The sequence below is a fragment of the Haemaphysalis longicornis genome, unplaced genomic scaffold (assembly GCF_048455015.1).
Source record: "Haemaphysalis longicornis isolate Haplotype H1 unplaced genomic scaffold, Haemaphysalis longicornis Haplotype H1 scaffold_6, whole genome shotgun sequence".
NCBI classification, from domain to species: domain Eukaryota; kingdom Metazoa; phylum Arthropoda; class Arachnida; order Ixodida; family Ixodidae; genus Haemaphysalis; species Haemaphysalis longicornis.
The window spans coordinates 98,741,639-98,759,540 of record NW_027526407.1 but is presented as its reverse complement, the minus strand read 5'-3'; the positions used below and the strand labels follow the sequence as shown (position 1 = coordinate 98,759,540).

Below are 17,902 nucleotides of genomic sequence, written 5' to 3'. Positions count from 1 at the left end.
TAACCCTATCTGACGGGGCCCGCCGTCCATACACGGTAATCGTTTGGCACGCTGGCTCCTATTATCGACGCCTGCAATGGGCAGATCGTTATCTATAAATCCTGTCGTGCCCGGGTATAAGGTCGGTAGCAGTCAGAACACAGCATTACCGAGGGCAATAGAGCCAGCCGCCTGGGCGAATCTCACCCCTCTGCGCATGCGCTCAGTCGTTACCTGTTCTTCGGTCGCTCCTTGTACGCGGATCCACTGCGATTGTTCTTCTAAGATGTCCGTAAAATTCCTCACGCGATATCAATATTGCGGCGTTTGCCTTCGAGAGAGATCTCTCTATAATACACACCCGGAAGGCAGGCAGCACACGGTCTTGTTCAAAAGCAGGAACACCAATAAACACGTGCGATTCTTTGCACATGCTATAAGCAATTTTATTGCAAGGAAACAAAGCGAAGATATTTTAAGTACCACCGCGGTGAACCAGAGGCCGTTCAGTGACTGCAACATGGCTCTCTCCGCCATAACCTAATGAAAAAAAATGTAAATAATGAATAATGTATAATAAAATGAATAATGAATAATAAAAACCAACGATCTCCGCACGAGAACGATTAGCGTTCCACCATACGATGGCGTGCGTCATGTCTTATATGCTATAATCCGGCCCTGCGACCATGCCATACAGCTCTATCTGTAATGAATACGTTGTATTTGATACCAGCATAATACATCACCTCACGCACACTCTCTGCGTGAGTGTCTGCGGGAGGAAATGTGTTTGTTCAAGGTATATTTAAAAGAACACACGATAATCCAAAACATCCTGACAGATGCAAGCCAGGCTTACTTCTGAACCGCACGCCATTTAACGGTATCACTTGACTGCAGCATAATATTGCGCCAAACCTGTTTATTTTCGGTGAAGTGTCAGCATAGAAACGCCTCGCCGAAACAAAATCAAACAATTCTGTGCGCAGACTTCATGTTTTTGTGCGCAGCTACAATTATGCGCTCGGTGCGTCTGTATGCCTTTTCACGCTCTGTCCTTCGAGCGAAGCTGGCTGCATCGGTACTATCATCAGCAATACTTCTTTGGAAAAACTACTTCAATAGATTTCCCTGAACATTCTCAGATGTAAAACCTCGTCGGTGAAGTCCAGCTCATATATAACGATAAAGCACGTATAGCTTATTCGAAGAAGAAAATTGGGTATTCCACTGCCGCTGACACGAATGGTTCAAGTTCGTACGCCTGGCAGCGCGAGGACAATGTCAACGTGAGAACGCCGCGGAAGCACTTGTAAGGGTTCAGTCGTGCTACATTCTCTTCGAAAAGTTTTCGTAGCGTCCCCAAACATTGCTGTCTGTCAAGAAATTATACACCGCGCGGATATCAATACTCTGCACATACTGAACTAATGCTAATCACGTGGTTTGAAAGGTATTAGAGACGTTGTCCGAACAGAAAATAAATAAAGCGCGTTGATGCATCTCTAAAGCACATCGGTAAGGCACCACTTGCTGCCTTATGGACCGTTGGAAACAGTCCCTTCACTAAGGTCATCGTCGGGGTCGCTTCACCATGTGATCTTTCGTACAGAGCCCAGGAGGAGAAGAGTGTCCGGGTGCATGCACACGACGAAGAAGGCGAAGGGCCTGTCCACGGTAAAATGGATGCTCGGGTGCGGGGCCTTGACCAGCGACACGAGACAATGCGCCAGCTTCGCGGCAACGCTGGGGTGGTGAAGGCCGTGGTGGTGTCTGTGCCGGCCGCCCGTCGGCGAAGTCTGGAATGCCGCAGCGTGCCGGAAGCTCGATACCCGCTTCTCTCCAGCCGTGCTGCCCCAGAGCTCTGCACGGTCGCTGAACACGTCGCGGACACCGAGGGCGGACAGGGCAGAAGTGAGCTCGGTGACCTGGCGAAGAAGCCACCGAAAATGCTGAAGTCTCACCGAAAAACCGCATATACCGCAATGTTCTTCACAACATTCTAGACAGCAGCAACCACACTTTTAACGCGATATGAAGAAAGTCTAAGATGCCAACCAAGTTCGAACTTGGTTTTCCTCTTTTTTCCAATGTCACGTATTATACGATCTGGTGTTTGGATCTGCAGCCTATTGGGTAGTAAGGAATCCAATGATATCACACAGTTAATCAGGGGTTACGCTAGGTACACTGAGAAGTTTCAAAGAAATGCAGTTGTTACCTTGTTAATAATAATCATACAAGAACCGGATAGGATGCAATCACGTTCTATTTCAGCGCGAAAATACTAGTTCTAAGCAGGCAACTTTACAAAGAACGAAATGGATGTATGGACTTCATATCACAGCAATGCAAACGAACTTAACATCCCCCTTCAGGAAGTATGTAAATGAGCTAGTGGTTAAAATACTGAAAATGTCACTGGTGTCACCATAACCGCACAATGGAATCCATTTACAGGAAATTGCAAGTGGACCGTATTATTCTTTTTGAATAGCGATGCTGCTGAAGCTGACGGTTAGACCGGTGAACGTGCGCAGAAAAACCTCGCCGAGCGATGACGTCATCTCACGCTCCTCCAGCGGTTCACCCCACAAAGTTTCATAAAATTATTATTGTATGACACTGTTTTTCACCGTAGCTTCGCCTCACCGGCCTACAGCGGGACTCGTTATGCCACCGGTCCGAGGCGCGATACAACCGGTTGACACGTGGCTTTGGATAAGGAGAAGGAGAAACAAACGTTTCTATAAAGCAATTCGGCTTGGGTAAGAATCGTTATTCCAGGACCCCTTTAGACCGCCCTGCTTCTTCGGCTCTCTTCACCAGCGAAAGCTGGTCTTGAAGGTCCGAGACGGACAGTGCTCTCTCCCAGTGCTCAGAGGAGGGAAGATCAGGGCGGTAGATTGGGGTTCTTATCACAGCCTCACATAATGTGGGAGAGGCTGCCTGGAGTCTCGCAGAAGTGGCATTGCGATGAGTACGGGGTTGGGGCCAGAATGTGGGCTGTAGTTCGGTTGGGAAAGTTTGTTTAGATTCCTCGATAGTGGCCTTGTTCTTTTGTGAGGTTTTTAAGCAGATAGGAGTAGTTTGTTCGCTCCACGCGGTAGTGCTGTGTGATTTCTTTGAGGGACAAGAGGGACAGACCCGCCACTGCTTGCCAAACTCCTGACTAGCCCGGTGTGTGAGATCTCGGGCATGATGGTGAACAGCTTCGCTGCCGGGCACGTCGGCATGCGTTGGAGCCCAATAATACTTCCGCTGTATTGTCGAGGATGCAGCAGTGGAATATTTGTGGCAGGCAATGAGGTGGCAATTGTTAGGGCGATGGTGATTGATTGGTTGTTTGTGTAATGCACTGACGTGCACAGGCGATCAGGCCCGCCGTATTGGAGGGCTCCGGACTGATTTTGACCGCCTGGAGATCTTTAAAGTGCGCCGAAATATCGAGCCAACAGGCATTTTTGCTTTTCGCCTCCATCGGAAAAGGGGCCGCCGCAGCAGCCTGGAATCGAACCCGAGTCCTCAGGCGCACCAGCACAACGCCTTAGCCACTGAGCCACCTCGGTGGGCCATGGACGATGGCCACTTCTGCCTGTAGTGCATAGGTAACTTGTCCCGGGGAGGCGCGATACAACTGGAACAAGAACGGCCTTAGAAACGCGTCGCGGTGTGGCTATCTCTATTGCTTGTTGCGACGAGGGGTGCAGTTTGACCGTACAAAGACAAGAAATATGCCGAAATAAAAAAGCCAAAACGCCACGAAGGGATAGCGTTAATGAACTTCTTAATTACTGTCCCACACGCCAGACCACACAAGCCGAACGCTGGCCACCGAACCAGTTCACAAATGTTGAGGAAGAAACTCGTCCAGCTCCGCCCTCCGCTACTCTTGGAGCTTCACCGCAAAGCCGGTGGGCACGCGTACATTGCACATACTTTAATAACCCAGTGTTCATTGCTATTTCGAGGACTAGTGACGACACCAGGTAGAAAACTTGGGCGAGCCTCCAAGTATGTTTAGCATGAATTTAATCGAACCAAGAAAAAGCTATGTGGTTCCACCAGCTTCGCTGTTTGCCCGGTCCTCGCGCCACACACGCGAATTTGCACCAATTCTTTTCTATTTGTTGGTGCATTTGTGGGATAACATTTGATGCGTGAAAATTCCTTCGATTCGTGATGTCCGTTTTTTGAATGCAAGAGTGATGGGGGAAGATCGCTCATAATGTAGGCTCTAATGGATTTGAGACGACGTTGCCGGTATGCGATATGAGACAGAGGAATTAAAAAAGTTACCTGGGAGACAGAACTGGTATCTGTGCCGGGTATTGCCAACATAGTTTTGAGAAAGGCAAGCTGTTAAGGGAAAGCTGTTAAAAATATTTCGTACGCTATATGAGAAAAAACAGCACGAGAGTTTAGTAGTTAAGAATGGGGAATTAAAGGCAGTCGTACAAGACCGAACGGTGGTCATAAAGAGACATGAAATTATATAACAAAATCCAGACGCGTTGAGGGATGCGTCCGCAGTCAGAAACTTGACGCCAGCAAAACCCAGCCGTAAAGCATGGCCTCTCACTAGGGTACCTTTGATAAACGGACGTCGTGCTAGCTGGTGCTTCAGTGAATAAAAGACATATTTCTAAGGTTTTCATTCAGTGAAACAACCCACAGACACGTAAAATATTTCCCGTATTACTGGATGGAACTGGGAAGGCGTTTTAAAACTGCTGTTTGACTAATCCATAAAATAAAGCTTACTGGCCAAGTATAGGGAAGAGTAGTAAGGCCAGCCTTTTAATTTCCACTGTGTTGCGGATTTGGTTTTGCGGGGACTTTCGCCTTGGTTTCAATGTAAACTCAGCACGGAATCATGCCACCGCAATCTATATGCAGCTTCTAGAAAACGCTCTATACAATCTTACTGCTCAGCGTCACTGCAGCCCGCGCTCTACAAAGAACAGCTATGCGTTGACGCTGACAATTTAGCTTCTATGTACAGTGGAGCCATACCTGCTTGATGCTAAACATGGGCATACTGACGTGAACAACTCCGTGAGGCTTCAGCATGCTTAGACAGCGCAACGCAGTGTAGCTGGTAAGTCTCTCCTCCAGCGTGGAAAGCCCGTCTCTATCCAGAGGCAGCAAAATAACCAATGACAGCTCCGGGCCTCCGGTCGGGTAAGAGCTGCGGAGAAAAAAACGATGCGGGTTTGACACTTCTCAACCAAGTTATCACGCCAACAAGCGAGTTCTATGCCCACAGTGTGTCCTGAAAGCTTGTCTTTGACTGGGATTTCGCTGCCTGGAGGCCTTCTAGCTATTTTTACTGGATGTGTTGGCTCATTCCTTCGCTTGCGCTGAAAGGTTCGAATAGGCAGTTCAGCCTGTGAGCCACAGATGGCCGTACTGAGCGAAAAAGCGCCGGAGCAGCCATTAAACCATCACTTAGTCACGTGGTTCGCTTGCACTGAAATGCACGCACAGGGCGCCCAAATGGTGTTAAGCGATCAAGCACAGGCGAAACCGTCGCCTCATTCTCATCTATTCATGTAGTACCGCCGCAGCGAGGCTTTGAGCAAATGAAGTGATCAGAAAGGAAGGTGCAACCTTCTCGGGAGCGTGAGAAGGTCACTTGCGATGCGATCAATGACCTAGAAAGATGTTGGGTAGTACAGCTTTTGCATTGAATTAGTACCCTCATCAGGAAAACCCGATTTGCTTGACTGAGGTACTACAGACTGTTTTTTGACTATCAGTGATATACGAAAAACTCTCTTAAACGTGCTTGTCACACGATTTGGAAACATTTTATGTAACTTCCGAGAGCCATTAGGGCGAAAAGTTGCATAAAAAAAGTTGGGAAATTGACAATAGGATTGGCTAGTTCTTGCGGTCTTCAGTACGCATCCCTATTTAGCACCCGAGGTAGAGCAGCCATTTTGGAACGGGCGCCGCTATGCTGAAACGACACTGACCCACAGCCTCTCCTGTAGCCTTGCAAGCAGAAACACAGCTGAGAGTTAGTAAAAACAAACATTAAAAAGCAGCTATGCTGCAAGGATGAAGAAAAGGTGTCTGGGGACATTGCGGTTTTTTTTTTTTTTTTTTTCAAGATTTGAAAAATCGTAGAAGACATGCTGTCTCTACGTGGAAACGTTACTCCTAACACAATAAGGTGTAAAATGCCTCTCCTTTGTCATCTCTTTATAGCAGCAGCTTATATTGTTTCAACCCACCATTTGCATTGCTGGAAGAAAAAAAATATCCTGGTTTAAAGGGCGTGTACTTTGGTTGTGTTCTTATAATTAAGCAGAAAAGCTTCAAGGAACTGGCTTATAAAAAACCTGAATTTGTAAAGGGCGTTTGGTGCAGCTGAATAGGATCACTTCCTGACAAATTTTGTAGCGACATGGCAGTCACGACAGTTTTCATGGCACGCTGCTCCACGCGAACCTTCGCGTGCACGCTGCGAATAATGCGGAAGGCATTGGTGCATTCTTCTCTGGCAACATTTGTCTTTGGTTTTGAAATATGTCTAATCTCGTTGTTTCGGCCAAAACTAGTAAGGTTGCTTTAACTGATAGTGCCGGCCTGAGTTGGGTGTATTTAAGTACGTCAGCCCTGGAACGGTCATGCCAAAAAATTTAGCGGTAATCAAACGGTCGAAAAGTTAATTCACTGCCAGTGAATATGAGAATGACTTCCGGGCACAATGCGATGAGCATGTCAAGGAGCGGAAGCCAATCAACGCGCAGCCGCAAGATCAGCTTTTGCCGTATACCTAGCACAGAGCCTCGTTTGAACATAGCCGCTAACCTAAGTTCGACAGCTGCGTGTCCACCGTGACGTCATGGATCGCCGCGCTGGGCCAACACCAACTGGAAAGGGAGAAGGTTCAGTTCTCCGTACTTTTCAATCGCGCTACGTCTGCTACTGGGGCAACTGCATAAGGCGACGGACGGTTTTGGCGGGGTCTATCTCCTGCGCACCTTCCACTGCGACATCGCAGCATCGCACGTCCGGCTCAAGACGAACCCAACTGGTCCTCGGTATCGGCATTACCCGGCGCGTCTTTCTCTATCGTGCATCTCAACGTGGTTGTGTTTCTCGTGTTTTGCGTGGTTCTGTTTATGTTTCTGTATTTGCGAGCATTGAAAATGCCAAAAGAACGACGCTTAGATGCCGCGCAACTGCTCTGTACCACGATGCCACGCTACTACACTGGGGACACGAACCTTGTGCGGGTGCAATTTCCCGAATGAGGAAATACTGGGAAACGCTTGGATACGCGCCGTGCCGCGGGAAGACCTCTGTGTCACAAAGAATTCCGGGGTAAGCCTATTTTCCCTTTGGGTGCAGAATTGTTTGGTGTCCGCTCTCTGCTCTCTGTTTCCGGCGCCCGCATCTGGCGAAGACTTCAAACTCACACATACCACAACCACGTCGCCCTCTACCGCATCTCCCCCAACCTGCTATGTACCCAACTGCTCGCTATGCGGCCTGTCCCAACACGACAACGCAACTTGTCTGGATGTGCCCACTGAACCTCCAACCACCCGATCCCCCTTCTGTAGAGCGATGGGAGATCGCGTTGCGCAGTTACCAGCTCCAAGACCAGGAAGCCCTGATCTCTCGGGCGAAGGCGGCGGCAAACCTGCGCGGCCTACCGGAATAGGATGGCCATCCACCGCCCCTTACTCGTTCTCTCCCCCTCCCCTCTCCCTTTTTCTGATCAAACGTTTTCTAACCAACCAACCAAATCAAGTAGCGATGACATTGCTCATGGAGGTAAAATTTATTTCTAGGCATGCGCACCGCACTTCACGGATGAAGTCTTTATCGGAGTAGCCTCGCATACCGATCAAGCTACTGGCGTCACCACGACAGTGCCGCTTTTTCATGGGCGCCTTCTTCGGGCGTTGTACCGTCGAGGTTGCCGAACTGTCCGAGCTACGTCTCCGGAAGCTACGAAAAGGCAAGACCCTGACAAGAAGTGGGTGCTCTAAGCAATGCAATCTTCCTGAAATACGTTTTTATTTCTCCAATTCCTTTGTTATCGTGATACGAAAATATGTTACTAAATACATTTGCGCTTCTTCTGCACAACCACGTTTCTTTTTCTATACGTGCACGATTACAAGCGTTTGCGGAAAATCTGCTAATTGTTGCGAGTGATCAATATTGTTATTTTTACGGCGAGTGTACCAATGTAGAGCCGTAGTGGTGTTTTTTTTTCCGGAGGGGGGGGGGGGGCGCAAGAAACATTAATAACTGAACGAATCGTCGAATCTAACCAGACGTCACCACAGCATTCGAGGAGGATAAAGTCGATTTTTTGAACCAATTGGCCAACCACTTGAGAAGCCAGCAGACGAAGACCTGGCTATGGCGCGTAATAAAAAAAGTGAATGCTTCTCATTCAGATGATCGACAATGAAGCGCCGTGCACGGAAAAATTACGCCCACATCCCCTCGCGGGAACCCTGGTGTGATGCGACGCTGAAGGGGGTTCCATTGTGCGTTTCCGTTGGGTCGATTACTCGAATTGCGTGAGCAATCGTCGGGTAATGCGAGAGAGAGAGAGAGAGAGAGAGAGAGAGAGAGAGAGAGAGAGAGAGCAAGCGTAGCGCGGACGACCGTCGACTGAGAGACCGGCCGGAGCGCGGCACTCCGCTTATATGTGCAGCGCGCCCGAAGGAGAGGAGACCGCGGAGAGAGAGGGCGCTGCACATGCGCACAGCGCGCTTGCGCCGCGCGCAGCGCCGCCCACCGGCGGAGTGAGAGTGCGCTGCGCCACACGCCCGCCGATGTTGGGCGAGAGCGTTCGCTATCGGAGAGAGGAGAGGGGGTGAGCGGAGGTGAGACGCAGCTGTGCGGACGCGGACGCCGACGACGACGGACGCAGGACAGGGCCGCCGGCAAGAGATGCTCCTCTCAGCGTCGCACCTAAAATTCTGCGCGAAAGGACACTTCAGCGTGAGGTTACACGTTTTGAAAACGAGCGTAAAAAATTTGGCACAAACTGTGCGTCCCCGAAACTGTTAGCAGTAAAAGGAGTATTGTGGAACTCCGCCAAGGCATCAGGCAAGCCCAACTCAGTCGCGTAAATTTGCGAGGCTGTTCTCTAATGAATCGGTTGCCAACGACCCAAGCAAGACAATATGCCGACTTCAGAAGGTTTCTGGAAGAGAAAGTCACTTAATTCCTACCGAAAAAACAACGCAGATGCTACTCTGCTTATCCTATAATGTTCTGTTGAATTCTTTTTACTATATTTGTTCCATGTATATGCTCACAAGCACAGCCAAGAATCTGCTCGCCGCATCATACGCCGATGAGATCATTATGATAGCCTTACGGTATAAGCGCTCAGCGAGAGAATGGGAGCGAAAAATTCTTCAACTACCTTGAGAGAAGAATCTCTGCTCTGAAAGATGACCAGGGCTTTGTCACAGTTATGGCCCTGAAATACTAATACATCTCCACCTTGACTACGGTAATATTACCAGCGCTGCGTTATACACAAATAAAACTCCAGCTTCTGTGGGAAGCCAAACCGCAGAAGTCTCGAGGCTGCCGATAAGTAAAAAAAGTAAAAACGAACCTACAAGCCTGCAGACCAAATGGTTGTATTCCTCCTTGTATGGCGCAAACAGGAAACGAAATTGGATCATTTAATTAAAGTTTTGCTCCTGTAATATTCTTCAGGTCAAATATTTTTCTGTGTGTATGCATGCTTGTCTTAACAAGAAAGAAAGATTCCTTGCAGTGCATCTACGCGAAAACCTCTCTTGAACAGCGCTCCGCAGTTTCGCCTAGCCGACGCACCATGTGACGTCACGGAAAGAGAACTAAGGCCTTCTACAGTTACTGTTGGATGGGTGCGGGTAAGCTTGTATATTGCAACGCAAGTATAGGAGAATTAATTTGTGTATTCTGTTTAAATGCATGTGCAGAATGGTTATGGAAACACCACACGGTATGCCCTTGCTCTCAAAAATGCTGATACGTACGCCAGAAATTATAAACGCTCTGCACGGGGACGCGGGTTTGAATACCGGCCGCGGCGGCCGCTTGTTTGGTAAAAGCGAAAAGCAAAAACGCTCGTGTGTACGACATTTCGCGCAGGTTAAAAATCCCCAGATGGTCAAAATTAATCCGTAGTCCTCCCCTACGGCGCACCACATCACCTGCTCTGTGTCGGCGTGTTAAGCCCTACAATCATGCGAATTTAGAAACCACAACAATAGACCAGATAAAAATGAAAACGAAGTGTACAGGGTTCCTTGACTGCGCTAATCATAATGTTTTTTAATGTGTTTCTGAAGGAATTCGCTTATGCATTGACAATGTGTCCACCAATTGGGCTTCTTGAAGTTTCTGTTTACGTTTTTCTCTTTCACATACAATTAAACTTTCAGATGAACTTCGAACCAAGCTTTTATGAGAGATACCGGTACAACTTTAGCGAACTTGATTTTCTAAAGGCTGAAACCTTTTGTGTTTCTTCTCTATCCGGAGTACGCCTGCAACTAATCGAAATAGAGGACGTCCCCATTGACAGTAGACTTTTATACCACGTCTACAACTTTTTCTTCTCTACCACTTCTTCGGTCGGGTGCTTATGCCGAGAGCTCACGTGGGCGTCTGGAGGCCGCTTGGCGGAGAGCTCATTGCGGAGAGAGAGGCGGACGAACATCCGCTGTGCGTAGACGGGCAGACCGGGATGCACCCGGTGCCGTATCCTGGCGGCTGGTAGGGGATCTCCAGGGCCGTGGCATGCAGGTCGCTGCAAGTGGCGACGCGGAAGTGGCCCGTCTGGTGTAGCATCACCACCGCGGTGGGCGGCGCATCGGCTGTCTCGTAGAAGGGATGGTGGCTGGCCGTGCGGTCGTCGAACGCGTGGCTCCACGATCCCCGGAAGTCCAGCAAGCTCAGCAGGCATACCAGCGATGACGACGTGATGCAACCTGCAAGAGCGAACAGAAATGAATAAGAAAAATATTTCCGCGTCTTGCCCTAGTGTTGCTAGGCTGAAGAAACCGCACAGCAGACATTCCTGTCTAACTTCGTCGGTGACCCGGCTGTTGCACCTCGCATAGATTTCCGAACTTTCCGCTAAAAGTTCCAATGACCAGATGGCCGGATCGTTTTCAAAGGGTCTCAGACTTTCACACCTCTCCCAAAGTGGACCGCGTTAGCATGCGCTAGAACACGCGGCAATCAGCTTCGCGAACTATGCGTCTGTAGCGCGAACTCGTCCACTGTGCTCCCCCCCCCACCTTTCCCCATTCAGGCGCGAACATGCGTGAACGGCCGAGGAGAACCGCACGCCAGAGATAACTCCAAAAACCCAGGGCAGAGTATTCTCGTAGGAGGGACTGGGCCACGGCGGGCGCTCCTGAAGAGGCGTACGCTCACGTACGCTCGGCATTTTTGTTAGTATTTTTACGAGCTCTTCACGTGGCGTAAGCCCACGCGCAGGCCTGGATGCCGCCGCTGTACGCGATCCTTCATTCCCTGCGTGGCGCAGTCACGTCACGGCTTTGCGGGCGCCGGTAAGGCTCCGCAGAGCCATGCGTAGGCTAGCGAAACGAGCGGGAAACTACGCACAGATGATCCAGGGGCTTCTGGGCAACGCGAGGGGACGTCATCGCTCCGAAAGGTTTCTCGATCCAACAAACTTATTAGATAACTCTCGGCGTTAGCAGCTCTATTGGTAAACTTGCCCGTGTATCTGCATGCTTTGCTGCAAACGCCGTCGAAAGCATAGATTAAAGTTTCAGTTGCTGGTCCCCGCATGTCCATCTCCCAGCGTTTCATAATCCGTCGCCTCTGAGCTGTTTGCAGTAAGAGTTAGTACGAACTTCCCAATTGACAGCCCTTCTGTCGTAAAAATACATGCCGCCCCCGCCACGTAGCTGCCTCTGATCTCTACTTCGCTCAACTCTCACGCGGCTCCCCTCCCGGCTAGGTCACCGGACCGCAAACGAAAAAGACATTTATTTCAATTTCCCCCAGCTGGTGCTCCTGGCCCGACATCTGTAGTGATCTCTTCTTATTCTATGGCTTGCCTCTCGAGCCACGAGCTCCAGCCCTGGGTGCGAGCCTTTCTTGTACCATGCGGTTATAATATCGTTTTGAACGCGTTTTTCGAGTTTACTGTCATAAAAACTACACTCACGTTGATATTTATTTTAAAGAGTTCCGTAGCATCCGTTATGTATGTTTGTTTCATTTCAATATGCCAGAGGTTTTATTTTGCGGAGTAGTTTTGACAATTACGGAGTATGTTTCCAGATATACTGGTTATGAAAGGTTTTGAATATATATAAACCTCTCGTTAAGAATTCTCTGAACGTAAGGTCGGGTGGCTTAAAAAAGGGAGAGAGACAAGTAGACATACATTCAGACAGACCAAAACATTTTTTCTATTAAGTACACCAAGCATGACCCTCTTCTTTAAAATAACCTTCTCAATGCCACAGGGCTCCATGCTAAGCCGTGCACACAGCGGAACTCAGCGGCTACCGAAGGCTTCCAGCTTCAAGAGTCCGCTCAGCACTGATGCGTAAGGAGACAACACGATTTTTTTCTAAGGTTTAAATGTGCCGCGACGTCGCCAGTCAAGGAAAGAATTCACATCTGGGTACTAAGAACCTCACATACACTAAACATTTCTGTGCCTAGAAGGATTACGATATAAGTGTAGGCTGAAGCCTCACTCCCTGAGAAGGGATGAGAATTGACTACTTCTTGATCCTCTTCTCCCAAAGTAAGCAATCGCTGTTCGCCTTTAGATGCGAGGTGTAAATGCAATGCAATTTTTAGCCGCTATGCTAAACGCTAGAGGCTCTTATGGTGTCCCCTTCTACAAAGCGATGTACAGTAACGATAAATTTCAAGGTGATCGCTGGAGTGGCGAAAAAACAACCAGAAGCGCCATGTTACGGGTTGTGTCATGGTTGTATCATGCAAAAGACTACGAGGGGGAAAATGCATCGCTATTTCTATCTCGAAAGTTCTTAAAACGACAGCTATGCAATTTGAAGCCAGCAGATCGCTGCTCCCGCAATCACCTTCAAATTAATTGTGTCTGTACTTAGGAACGGATCACTTTCATTCTCGTCCGTACACTGGCGGCTCTAAAAAGTGAAGCAAGTCACAATAAACATCTGGTCAGCGCTTACGAGTGAACCTCTCCCAGCTTGTTCTGTGTTGTCCGCTGAAATCTCTTCATAACAAGCGACGAGACGCTTTCTTTAGTGCAGGCCAATGCGGTAATGACTCGTGGCATAGTGCCAGCGCCAGTCTTTCCCGGATATGCAGGTTCCATCAAAGGTCAAGAGGTCCGGAGGTACAATATCATGAACATCAACGTGAACGTAGAGCGTTTGCAGCTGAAGAGTGGCTAGAATGTTTTCCTTTAGATGTAGAATGAGCGTTTCAAGCGGAACAGTGGCTGCAATGTTTTTTTCGATGTCGAATATGCTATGCGCCCCGTCTGAACCTTTTCGTAGTTTAGTTGCGAGAGTAGCCCCGTGCGGAAACAGTGGCTAGGCATTATGCTGCTGAGCCCAAGGACGCGGGTTCGATTCCAGGCCGCGGCGGCCGGTTTCGTGACTATGGTAAAAAGGCTACATCCCCTTGTGCTTGACCTTTCGGCGATGTGAAAGATCTCCAGGTGGTCAAAATTAATCTGCAGCCATCTATAACGCCATGCCACATCGCTTGTGCAGCGGCGGTGCGGAAAACCGCATAATAAAAAAAAATAAAAATAAATAAATAAATAAATAAATAAATAAATAAATAAATAAATAAATAAATAAATAAATCAGTTTGAGGTTGGTGAGACAGCTCCCAACCTTTTGGCACTATCTCATCCGGTGCGAAGGCGCTGGTACCCATGCGTGCGAAGCCGTCGATGTCGGCTCGACTGCGCTCGGCGTCACCGGCAAAGTCCCAGCTGAAGCGTTCCAGGCGCAACGCAGGCTTCTCTGCCGAGGTGTCTACGGTGGCCAGGAACTTCTCGTGGTGGACGCTGTTAACGTAGTCCATGTCGAAGCGCATCTGCACGTCGTTCCGCCACCTGGTGGGGAGGCGCTGGTCGCGGTCCACGAAGTACGGGTTGGCCTGCACGCGCGTTAAGGGGGATTTACATGACGGACATGTCCGCAGCCGGAATATTGAAGTCGAATGACGTCGCGAGAAAGTTCGGCGGAAGGGAGCATTCTCACGAAGGATAAAGCGATCAGACGACAGGGCGGATGTACTAGGAGGCAATGGACGGACAGAGCATACTCTTGAAGCGTGGACTGTCTGCGCGCCGCGAAATGCGCCGCGGTGAAATGCGCAACAGTTTCGGGTGGTTTAGGGCGGCGGCAGAAATGGACGCCGACAGAAAGCGTCGTTGCGGGGTGAAGCCCGTAGCGTTGGCCACAAAATGAGCCGCGTAAGATCACGTACGTGGCTCAGTGAGAACGCATACATGCCAGTAGCGCCCATGTTTTCTGGTCCCGCTTCTCCTGAACTCCTGCTTCCGTTGGTGTCGCTTCAATCGCTCTACCTGTCTCGGCTCTCCGGCGTAGCCCACGATGTCGTTGCGGGCACTTGACGAACGCTGCGATCGGAGTGTCGCTCACTCGTGCTTGTGGCTAACAAGTCAAATTTCCCTTCCGTGTAACCGCGCCGAAGGAAGCACTCAATCTCGATACGCTCTCCGCTACTCCGAGCAAAGAAGCATGGTTGCTAGACTATCCACCCTTTTGCACGCCAAAGCGCCGTATTTCGATCTGTTCCCCATCCGAAATCGCGAACTGAAAAGAAGCCTCGCATTGTCAGATTGCGTCGTCCGCGGTCCGTGAGCTAGGGTCACGCCACGACTCAGTGACGTCGTATCAGGTGGTACGTAATCCGCGGATAATTGAACTCGCTGATCACGAAATCACTTACACAAACTCTCTTACATCAGTGATTTCGACCGCCGTGTCAAACAACCTTTAAATGCAAGGTTAGTTTTTTTTTTTTTCAAATTCTGGCTTTAACGCGCCCAACGACGCCTGGGATATAAGGTGCCCCAGAGGGGTGTGCTACGGAGTAACCATGATAATGAAAGGGTCTTTAAACGATGCTGAAATACCGACGTACTGGCGTTTATGCTTTCCGCTTCCATCTGAAAGGTACCCGCCGTGGTGGGGAATCAAACCCGAGTATTTGGCTTAGCCATTGATCCACCGCAGCGAGTGACATATAAACAGCGGCAACGACAAATGTGTAGAGCAAATGCCAGAGCAAGGGCTTTGGTCTGTGATAACTGAAATTTTAAGCGGGGTACTGGTGCGATGGATAGGTGGACGCCTGTACGGGGAAGTGGCAAGCCTGCTGACACTTCTGTACGTAAAAGTCATAAGATGCCGCTTTAGCGCACTGGTATTGCGCCTGGCTTTTTCCCGAAATTTGTACACATGGCGAATTAAGATACTTTTGTGATACTCTAAGGCACTTTTTATCGTTTTGTAGCAGCAGAGGAAGCAACGCCATAATTGTTTTTATGAACACAGCCGCATATAGCCTCCTTACGCAGGAGGCACCTTTAAAGGAGCCATGAAGGCAGAATACAAGTTTATTTTATTAGAAAGATTTCGCGTTTTCTAGTGCCCCCAGCACTTGTCCAGCCGCAAACGACGCCGTATTCACTGAGAAATGGATCAATTTAGGTTAAAATTTTGATTCTCCTGCCAAATCATGGGTTTTCCTAACGTCAGCAATGACGTCAGAAGCGCGTGTATTCAAGCGAAATTCCACTGCGTCATTCGGGTTTACGACCTTGCTGTCCGCCAGCCCTCCAGATGCCGCTGCTATAGTCATCCACGAACCGTTGTCCTCCGTTGCTTTGTTTTTGAGCGTATTTGCACCTGCCTTGTTTTTGTTAATGTAAAAAGTGATCGCCTCGTGAAACCTCGGGTATCCTCGACAAACAGGGTCATGTCAGACAACGCGGCTTACGCCAATCAGCCAGTGTCCTGTCAAACAACTTCAAAGCGGCAGAGTGCTGTGCATCTAAAACAAGCATAGTGCGCCCAGTACCAACAGCAGTGAACATCGGTACTTCTGTGCTTACGTGCGTTTTCGTAACTTTCATTGTTTACCGCACCATTCTTACTGCTGTAAAATGAATATGCACTACACTTAAGCGCAAATTGTTCGTTCGGAAAGCCTATAAGCCGTGCCTAATTTTTGTTTTCTTTTTCCGTCCTCAGCCAATCGCACAGCTAAGCTCATGTGACATCATAGGTTCTGTTGCGGGAAATGAGCTAGTGGGTGGCATGGCCATTCCGTTTTTCCTAGTTATGTAGCTGATTTGCGAAGTGTGCGTTAACAGCAGTATGATTCTTTCGAGGCAATCTTTCGAATGAACCGAACTTGTGTTTTGTCCTCATGGCTCCTTTAACGTTCACGTGGAACCTAGTGTGCTACAAAGTGATCCTGAAACACGAAAGAGTCGTGTGTGCTTCGCCAAATCGGTTGAAGTATAGGAGTATGCTTAAGAATAAAGTATTTCTTGGGCTAAGTAAGAGGATGTTGGTCTGTGTGTTTTTCTTTTGTTGTCGCTCAATGAAACCACCAGGAAAAAAAAGAGGCATGCCAATGCTTGCAGCTGAAGTGTATATAGGCAAGACGATTCCTAACTACTAAAGCCCCTGCCATGGCTCATTCATATTCCCATTGTTTAGGGCAAGAAAACCTCAGGCATAAGTCGGAAAAGTATAAGTCCATCATGGGGGTACAATTGTTCACTTATTTATAATACACGTTGAATTTACCATCGTAAGAATGAGAAAAACAACCCCTTAGAGGGAGAGAGGGATAGAGAGAGAGAGATGTTTTATTCCTGGCCCGGCTTAGTAGGAATAGTTGAGTCCCTAACGCGAGCTCTGTTGGCCTGAGCCCTGTCGACCTTGGTGCAGTGGAACTGAGCGGCCGAGCGCGAATGGGCTGAAAACAAAGAATTGGAGGGGGGGGGGGTGGAGGGAGAGGAACCAGGGCGTGGAAGTTCCAGATGGCGTGGGGATATATCGTTGCAGTCCGCGCAGTGTTGGACTTGTGGTAGCGGAAGAGGGATGTTGATATGTGGGTGAGGATGCCTCCATTGTGGAGGGAATGTGTCTGGATATGTCCCGAAATAGCTGATTTAAGGGGGGATAACGAGGGGTAAGGAAGCGGAACGCAGTTGCGTGAGGGGCCGAAATGCAGGCTGGTATCACGGAAGAAAAGTAGTGAGTCTAGGTAAGTAGGGTGGGAGAAGGTGGTATCGTGATAAGATGACATTGTCACAGAAGTGGTGTACGTGTCGGAAAAGGCTTAGACGACGATGAAGATGATGATGACACAGCAGATCGTATACAATCGCCTTTTGTGGGGATGATCCCCATAGGTGTCCCCCTCAAGGGAACCGGCAGTATAGCTCGAAGAATAAAACTGACGTAGAAAGAAAAGAAGGAGCAGAGTGAGGAAGACAGCAGAAGTGCATTATAAGGAGCAAGGGTTTTGAGGGCAGCCCGCAACATGCTGTAGCTCCAGTTTCTCGAGGCCGTCGTTTAACACGCCAGGAAACGCAACCTGGCAGCCGGGCGAGGCGTGCTTGCTAGCAGGCAATCAACGACCGTGCATTGAATCGCCGGCATCGACTTTGCGACGGGATGCACTCCGTGACAACTAATGAGAGGGCGCCAACAACCACTGGCTTTCAACGCCTCAACATCGACTACGCCATGTGAGATTTTTTTTTTATTTCTTACCGACACGTGTCTGATGCGATCTGTACGGGGACGTGTTAGATTTTCCCGTAAGGAATTTTTGCGTGCTTAGGATGAATGTTTATCACATGCTTGTTCCCCTTGTCACGCCATTTTGA

The 17,902-nt window shown here is 49.0% G+C and overlaps 1 protein-coding gene across 1 annotated transcript in view; it reads right to left on the bottom strand.

Annotated features, from left to right (window-relative positions):
* Positions 1-357: 357 nt before the first annotated feature.
* Positions 358-17,902, bottom strand: part of LOC144143163 (iris-like) — a 28,872-nt gene continuing 11,327 nt past the window's right edge. The window contains exons 3-6 of the mRNA XM_077674964.1: positions 13,854-14,121; positions 10,628-10,958; positions 4,999-5,173; positions 358-1,910 (exon numbers count right to left, since the gene is read on the bottom strand). Coding sequence (XP_077531090.1) covers positions 1,572-1,910; positions 4,999-5,173; positions 10,628-10,958; positions 13,854-14,121 — 1,113 coding nt within the window. The 3' untranslated portion in view covers positions 358-1,571. The remainder of the gene's footprint in view (positions 1,911-4,998; positions 5,174-10,627; positions 10,959-13,853; positions 14,122-17,902) is intronic.